The sequence below is a fragment of the Enhydra lutris genome, unplaced genomic scaffold (assembly GCF_002288905.1).
Source record: "Enhydra lutris kenyoni isolate GAN:26980312 unplaced genomic scaffold, ASM228890v2 scaffoldscaffold26, whole genome shotgun sequence".
NCBI lineage: Eukaryota > Metazoa > Chordata > Mammalia > Carnivora > Mustelidae > Enhydra > Enhydra lutris.
In genome coordinates, this window is record NW_019154110.1 from 11,753,891 (window position 1) to 11,762,978 (window position 9,088).

At 35.1% G+C, this 9,088-nt stretch overlaps 1 protein-coding gene across 1 annotated transcript in view; it reads left to right on the forward strand.

Annotated features, from left to right (window-relative positions):
• Positions 1-9,088, forward strand: part of LOC111151262 (BCAS3, microtubule associated cell migration factor) — a 578,517-nt gene that overhangs the window by 50,410 nt on the left and 519,019 nt on the right. The window contains exon 5 of the mRNA XM_022509136.1: positions 2,074-2,155. Coding sequence (XP_022364844.1) covers positions 2,074-2,155 — 82 coding nt within the window. The remainder of the gene's footprint in view (positions 1-2,073; positions 2,156-9,088) is intronic.

Genomic DNA, 9,088 nt, shown 5'->3' on the forward strand with positions numbered 1-9,088 from the left:
TGTTCTCTAATAGTAAACTGTAGACTTAAGAGCTACAGTATCTGATGGCCCTGTTTTTCATGTAGAAAATTAATATCCACAAAGGAATTTGTAGAGCGCTCCATTCTTATCTTCGGCTATTCTGAGTTTGTGGCTTTGGTATGTTTAATTGGTGATAGGTGGTGCTGTTGTTGCACAGTTAGTGTGAAGAGCCTAGCATTCCTCAAATCTTCTGCATCCCACATGTTCCAGAGGGATTTGCCACTGCGGCCCATGATGAGTTGAAATAATTTTTGTAAGCAAAATGAATATGTTGTATCTTTAAGTATCCTGATAATTCAACATTTATAAGAAACAAAATATAGTTTGCAGCTCTTAAATTCAGATAGGAGACAAGCTGAAGAGCTGAAAAAGCAGTTAATCTTAAAGACAGCGCTGCAGATACACAGTTTAATATTGAAAGCTTTAGAAGCCATTTATCTTGTATGCATTGTGGATATTCTAAACTGCTTGTTTGGCAGGTCTGTTAAAAATCTACCATCAGCTTGTTTCCTCTGTTGACTGTTTATCATTATTACATTTGTCGTCAGTTCTTGGGTATTTAGAACTGGTTTTATCTCTTTTGCCATTTTCCCTGTCTGATATCACATAGGCCATCAAACACTTAAGAATTATGGAAATGTGGGGCACCTGGGTGGTTCAGCTGGTTAGGTGTCTGCTTTTGGCTCCTGTCATGATCCCAGGGTCGTAGGATCCAACTCTGCTCTCAGAGCTCTCTGCTCAGTGGGGCGCCTGGTTTTACCTTTGCCTGCTGCTCCCCCTGCTTGTGTACTCTCTGTCTCGGCAAATAAATTGAATCTTAAAAAGAAAAAAAATATGGAAATGTATTGGGAACTACGTTACCACTTAAAGCAGTCTGGAAAGCCTTTCCTAACTAATTCTAATTTAATCTGCTCAATACTTCAATTAGCCACAGAGTGTTTCCTTGAGCTGCTAGTTTTGAAAAGCGATTGTTTTCACACTCAACACATACATTGTCATATCTCTTTTTCCTTTGGGCTAATAGACTACTGTACTTTCTGTATCTGAGGAATAACTTCGGTACAGCTCAAAACAATATGACATTTATGCAGTGTTTGATCTAGGTGTATAATAAAAATGATGGCATTTAAAGGTGCTTACATATTACTTTTGTAATTCATAGAATATTAAAATTACAAGTATCTTTGAGGTCCTTTAGCCCCTTTACCTTTTCAGTTTGTACATGCAAACGAATATGGGCTTAGGAGAGGTGGGGGAATGGGGAGATGTTGGTCACAGGGTAAGAGTTAGTTACGTAGTGTGAGTAAGTCTAGGGATCTAATGTTCATGCACGATGACTGTAGTTAGTAACACTGTACTGAATACTGGAAAACTGTGCTCTCATCATACAAACAAGGTAACTGAGGAGATGGCTGCAGTGATCATTTTATTATGTATGTATATTAAATCATCATGTTGTACACCTTAAATACATACAATTTTCATCCAAAATATATTTTTAAAAATATAGGTATATATAAGTTAAATGACTTACTCAAGGTGTTTAACAGGTAAGTAGTTGCAGGACATTTACTACAGTGTTCTTTGCAATTTGTTTTGCTTTTTCTCATTTACAACATATTTACAAAAGTTATTACCACATTTAAGTTCTGCTTTTCAGAATACTAAGAATATTTACCTTTTTCTTACATGGATTTAAAAATAGTAACTGCTTTGCTGTAAAATGAGAGGCAATCGTACAGGAACTGAATAGACTTATAGTAGTTTATTAAAGATAAGAATTACAGACTTCAAGAACAGATCATTCATTTTCCTATTTATGTCAAGTGTGAGGAAATGAAAATCTCTTCATTTTCTCAAAATATTTGTGGTAATTTAAACATGAATATACCTAATGTGTGAACAACCATAAATGTGTGTATTTGTGTGCATGTGTGCACATATTGCATTTCAGACAAAAAATTGTAATAAAATTTAGGAGATCTTGTTTTCTTTTAATCATGTTCTGACCTGCATTTTCATTTACTGAAATTTTTTTGTCTTCTCATGCAGATCAGTGGGGAAGCACAGGAGCTCTTTTCTGTTCGACATGGCCCCATTCGAGCGGCTAGAATCTTGCCTGCTCCGCAGTTTGGTGAGTGGAGCCCTTAAGAAAGAACAAATCATTCAGGAGTTTCTCTTTTATTGGTCTTGGACTACAGACAGCAAGAATGATAACTAAAGTCTATTTTCCTCCAAGTGCCCATACCCTTCCCTTCCTCCTCACAAGATAAACTCCTGTTCGTCAGTTGAGATGGAAATAGGTAATCTTAACCAATTCAATATGGCCATTCACATTCTACTGTGGTTTTGATTTATCTTCAACCACTTTGATCTCGATTTAGCCTCTGACTTTGCTGGCTCTGTCTTGAAGCCCTCTTCTCTCTTGGTTTGCATGGCATTACTCTTCCCAGATCCCTTCCTTGCTGACTGTGCTGCTTTTGTTACGTTTCTGGCTTAGCTTTCTTCTGTGGGTATTCCCCAAGTCTCTGTTGTTCTCATGTCTTTGCTCTTCTTAGTCATTCTTACTGCCTTGGAGAGGTTGGTTTTCACCATTATCTCGCTTGTAGATGAGTCTGCTGTCTGCATTTCCAGCTGTGTCAGAAGTACAGTTTCGGGCTTCTGACCTTCCGTCTCTGCTTTAAAAAGTAATACTTCTTAATGCTTAAATGTTGTATTTAGATATTATGTATGTTTTGTTTTTATTATTTTTTTTAATCAAATACATGTTTAAATGACACCTGGTAGTTGGGTGCCTGAATAACTCCTGGCACTTTAATGATCTGAGATTTCTGTTGTGTTTTCTCATGAACTTGCCTCTGTTCACTCAGTCATATTTTTGCATGAGCAATAAAAACACAGTCAATTAAATCTTTTTTTTTTTTTTAAAAGATTTTATTTATTTATTTGTCAGAGAGAGAGAGGGAGAGAGAGCAAGCACAGGCAGACAGAATGACAGGCAGAGGCAGAGGGAGAAGCAGGCTCCCTGATGAGCAAGGAGCCCGATGTGGGACTCGATCCCAGGACGCTGGGATCATGACCTGAGCCGAAGGCAGCTGCTTAACCAACTGAGCCACCCAGGCGTCCCTCACAGTCAATTAAATCTTATTTGCATACTTTAAAATCTTTTTAAAAAGAGGATGTTAAAATATTTTAATTCTATTAAACTTGAAAGTTTTTCCAGAAGTTGAGTAATCTTCCTTATAATACTTCATTGAGCAGTTAATTCTCTGAACTGGTAAGAATGCTGTGTTTTAAAACTTACTACCATGTGCATTATGCATTAAACATATGCATAAGCAATGTCAGGGATTATTTTAGTGGCTGAGTCTGCTTAATTGAAATGGAAGGGTGAAGGTAACAAGGCAGTAACATCCTGCAGTCATGTAGAGATTTTTGTCCTTGTTATTGGACAATATGGTATACCCAGAGTTCAGCGGTCTCTCCTTTGCTCTCTCTCTCTCTCTCTATCTCTTGCTCTGTTTTTTTGTTGCATTTGAGTTTTGGTGAAATCCTTTGACGAGGAAGATTGTGGAACATCTTTTCCCAGAAGGTTTATAGAATAGCCAGCTTTCTCTTTGGATGGTTGGACTCAAGAACAATGTTATTATTAAAAGACTTTGCTATGTCTTTGTTTCTTTTGTATGTAATTCACAGACGCAGATTTTTTCTCTCTTCAGTTCATTTATGAAACTCTTTTGTTTATGCCAGTTATTAATGTTCAACTTTTCTCAGCTTTTATTTTGGGCAGAAATACTTCATGAGAGAGTATAAAGCTATAAAAGTTAATATTGCTAGTAGGATTTGAGTATATATAATTTATTTCATCTAATTAAAAAAAAGATTTATCTCTCTACTATATTTCTAAAAATATAATATTAGATTTGAAATACAGTTTCACATAGCTAAGGGTTCTCTTATCCACAGGTTACCTATGTGTCACTTTTGTTGTATTTGATTAATTTTTTGGATTTGTTTTTACTGAAGTCCAACATGTGACTGATCACATAAAATTTGTAATGGAAAATAGAACACCTCATCCCTCTCTTGTCCATTTTCCTTTGTGTGATCATTTTGGTGGAGTAAGTCTTTTAGTAGCTTCCTGAAAAAGGATGTGTGGTAAATTTTGTCTGAAGATGTCTTTATTCTTTCTTAATTCTTGTTTGGTAATTTGGCTGGGTAACAAATCCTTGTTTGTAAATGATGTTACTTGAGAATTTTGAAGGCATTGATCTAGTGCTATGATTGAAGAGTCTGAAGCCATTTTGATACCTTTTTCTTTATCTCTGGCTTGTTTTTCCTGTCTGGGAGTTAGTAGAATGTTGGTCTTTGTTCCTAGTGTTCTGAAACTTTACATTGTTGTTTCTTAGTTCATACATTGTCCTGGGCCTTCAAGGTGGGAATGTAAGTAGTATAGTTTTGAGAAAATTTCTTAAATTAATTTTTGATGATTTCTTCTAAGTTTTCTTTGTTCTCTCTTTCTGATACTTTTATTATTTGGTTCTTAGACCTCCTAGAATGGTTAATGATTAATTTGGAAAAATAATTTCTTTCATGTTCTTTTTGGGAGATTGTCTCAATGTGGATTACTAATTCTTTTGTTGAATAATTCTTTCTACTATCATGTTTTTCTTAATCTTACCTTCTCATACCTAACACCTCGCTCTCTCTCAGCCTGCACCTCCTCTTCCTCTCTCTCTGCTCTCTCTTTTCTTTCTTTCTTGGTGTAATTTACATATAAATATTACCAATAGAATCCAGTGACACATAAAAAGAATTATATATCACCACCAATAAAGGATATTTCAGAAATACAAGGCTGGTTAATGTTTGAAATTCAATCAGTATAATTCACATTAATAGAAGGAAGAAAATCTATCTGACCATCTTACTGTAAGTGGAGAACACCTTTGATAAAATTCAGTAGCCATATATGACTAAAAAAACCTTTCAGCAGGGTGCCTGGGTGGTTCAGTCGGTTAAGTGTCTGACTCTTGATTTCAGCTCAGGTCATGATCTTGGGGTTGTGAGATTGAGCCCCGCATTGGGCTCCTTGCTCATCACAGAGTCTGCTTGAGATTCTCTCTCTCCCTCTACCCTTACCCCTGTTCACTTGTCCTCTCTAAAGAAATAAAATGTTAAAAAAAACTTTCAGCAAATTAGGATAGAAAGAGATATTCTCAGTGTAATAAAGATTATAAAAAATCTACTGCTAACATCATACTCAGTAGTGACATATTAAATACTTTACTGTTGAGTTTGGGATGACTTCTACCATAACTTCTATTTATCTTTGAATGCATGTCCTAGTCATTACAATAAAGCAAGAAAAAGAAATAAAAGGTGTAAATATTAGAATGAAAGATGTAAAATTGTCTTTATTCACTGGTAATTTGTGTATATGGAAAATACAAAAGAATCTATAAATTGTTAAAATTAGTAAGTAAATTTAGTATAGCTTTTGCATACCAGGTTCATTAGATCTTTTGTGAACTGATACCCTCACTGTGTGTTTTCCCAGCATCATTTTCAGTCATCCTTAACCAGCGTTCCCCATCTTCCCCTTCCTTGCCCTAATAGTACTCTCCGATAATTTAACTGTACTTCTTTCATTTCCTTAAATGATCCATCCTCTTTAAGGTCATTTCATTGCTATTTACTTTTCTAGAACTCTCATGTCCATCTAACCTTTTTGCTCCATAGTCAATATTAATAGTATGTGCTCTCATAGGACTTACTTTTTTTTTTTTTCTTTTTAAAGATTTATTTATTTTAGAGGGAGAGAGAGATAGAATGCATACGTGCAGGGAGGAGGGGAAGAAGGAGAGGGAGAGAGAATCCCAAGCAAACTCTACATAGACCATGGAGCTGATGTGGGGCTCAATGCAGAGCTTGATCTCATGACCCTGAGATCACAACCCAACTGAGCTGAAACCAAGAGTTGGATGCTCAATCCACTCTACCACCCAGGCCCCCCAGAACTTACTGTGTTTTGTTTGTTTGTTTTTGTTTTAATTTTAGTTCCTCATTTACCTCTCGCTAGATTTTTTAAAAAAGATTTTATTTATTTATTTATTTATTTATTTAAAAGATTTTATTTATTTATTTGACAGACAGAGATCACAAGTAGGCAGAGAGGCAGGCAGAGAGAGAGAGGAGGAAGCAGGCTCCCTGCAGAGCAGAGGAGCCCGATGTGGGGCTCGATCCCAGGACCCTGGGATCATGACCCGAGCTGAAGGCAGAGGGTTTAACCCACTGAGCCACCCAGGCGCCCCAAGATTTTATTATTTTTAATTAATCACTACAAGCTAGCAACCCTGAGACAAAGAGTCGCATGTTCCACCAACAGCCAGCTGAGGGCCCAAGCAAGCAACCCTGAGACAAAGAGTCGCATGTTCCACCAACAGCCAGCTGAGGGCCCCATACCTCTTGCTAGGTTTATAGTCTGTCTTCATATCTTTAGTGCCTCACCAAGTTGATATAAGGTGTTAATAAATAGTTGTTGAAAGTTGCTGAATGGTGTAATCTCTTGAAAATTATGACCAGGAGAAAAGAAAGTTCCCTTTCTGTAGGTATTTCTTTTTTCTTTTCTCTCCCTTCCTTCCTTCCTTTCTAGATTTTATTTATTTATTTGAGAGAGAGAGAGAGAGCACAAGCAAGGGGAGTTGGCAGAGGGAGAGGGAAAAGTAGACTCCCCGCTGAGCAGTGAGTCTGACATGGGGCTCAATCCCAGGACCCTGGTATCATGACCTGAACTGAAGGCAGATGCTTAACTGACTGAGCCACTCAGGTGCTCCTCTGTAGGTATTTCTGTGGAAAGTTTTGTCCTTTAATTAAAAGTGAAGGTATGAAGGATTTGATGGCATCTTATTCCACAGAAGATCATCATTAAATATAGTATAAATGGGCATTTGCTTGTATCAGCATAGTTTAGCTTTCCTACTTCTTAATGTTCACTATCAATAATTGGTTACTTTCTTAATGAACCTGTACCTTTTTTAGAATTTTTTTAGGACAGTGCTTCAGAAAACAATGACCAATCAATTGGTATTCTTATATCAGATAAAAACTTATTTATTATCCTTCAAATCTTTCTAGAACTTATTTCAAGTAAAGCGAATTCTTTGTATTCATTACTCTCAGTAGCCATTGTGGTTTTTAGTATCTCAGTACCTCACATGTGAAGTAAAACATATTAATATGTATGTGTTAAAGTACAAGTTAAAAATTTTATATGATTATAAACTTTGTGCTCGTAATGGTTATTTCCAAGGAGTGGGATCAGAAAACACTTTCACTTTAATATGTTTTTAATTTCTTAAAGATCATATAAAATAAAGATCCTATAATTCTAACCAGTTAAAATATTTATTATAAAAATTTAAGGAATACTAAAAGTAGAAAGTGAAAATTCACTTGATTCTGTGTTACCAGAGATAAACCTAGGTTATCTCTTTCTTTCCCTTTCTTGCTTTCTCCGGACACTGAGCATGTATTCACAGCTTAGAGTATACATTTCCTGCCTTTTCCCCTTAACATGCATGAAATTAACTTTTAGTATTATGTCCAGGGCCTGATTCAAGTTCTTTACATGTGTTGCATGTATTGGCTTTGGGTATGTGTGTCATTCCTTTATATAAACATTTATATTAAACTTTCCCCTGTAACAAGTTATGTTTTTATGTACTTGTACATGTGTATATTTTAAAAAATAGAAGGAATTATTTTCTTAGGACAACTCTTAGGGAATTACTGGTCAAAGAACATATACATGTAAAATTTTGATACATGTAAAGTTGCTTCTTAGAGAGAGTGTACTGATATCTGTACAAGAAAATTCCTTTTTTCTCCAAGTCTGTCCTCTACTGGCTATTATGAATCTTTTTAGTCTTTGCATATCTAATGGAGGAAAATCATCTTCATTTGTAATTTTTCGATCTTTGAATGCTAGGGAGAATGGAAATTCTTCATGTTTTTGCTGTTTATTCTAATTACTACCATGCTTGTTTGTACTCTTTGCTCTTATTGATTGAACTTTTTATTATTAATGGTATATTATTATGGATATGTATCCTAAATACTTCATTTATAGTTTGTGATTGTCAAGTTATTTGGTGAAATCTATCAGATTTTATGTTATATGTCTTTAGTTTCAAAGAAAATCTTTGCATATTTTTGCATGTTTTATAACCATGTCTAATTTTAAATCATGACTGTCCTTGAATTTAATTTTTTTGTTATTTGTTTTCTTTTTATATTTTCTTGATTTTTCCTTCCCAACCTCTGAGTTTCATGATTCTTTTTGGAAATTTCTCCTTTATTATGGTCTTTCCCATACTGTAATGTGTTTCTTTGGAATCACAGGAACAGTATTTACTAATCATCTCATCCTATGCAATGCCTTGCTTGATTATATGGAATATGAGTAGTGACCCAAAATGAATTTATTCTGTATTTGACAAAAGAGAAACCAGAACTCTGCTTTTGTATAAAGTATTTTTGTCATTTATCAGTGACCAAATGAATAACGCTATTTTTTAATCTCTAATAGAGCTTGTAACTCAGGAGTTACATTAGCCTTGTATGTGCTATTTCCTTATTTTATGGAGAAAGACGATTATTTTGGTCTCAGACTTGAATCAGATTTCTTAGAAATGCCTTTTTGATCTTATTCATTATCCTTAGGAGTCCAGTGTACCGAGTACCTGAATTTTCTTCATATGAGAATGTCTTAGAACTAATTCTTATAAGCTAGGATCTTTTTCTGAGAATAGGACTCTGGATATAAAGTTTCCTAAATGTCTCTGAGCCTAATTTCTGCTACTCATCCACAATACCAAGTAGCCAATATGGCTTATTTCTTCTAGATTATTTCATTATTACTTATTGTTGGAAAGGTGCTGTTATTTATCATCCTGCTAAATAAGGAATTTACAATTCCATGTCTCAAAATATTTAAAGGTTTAAGAAAACCCCTAAGATACAACCTATTTTTTCCTACTGGAGTGAAAATGCAAAGTTTTCTTTT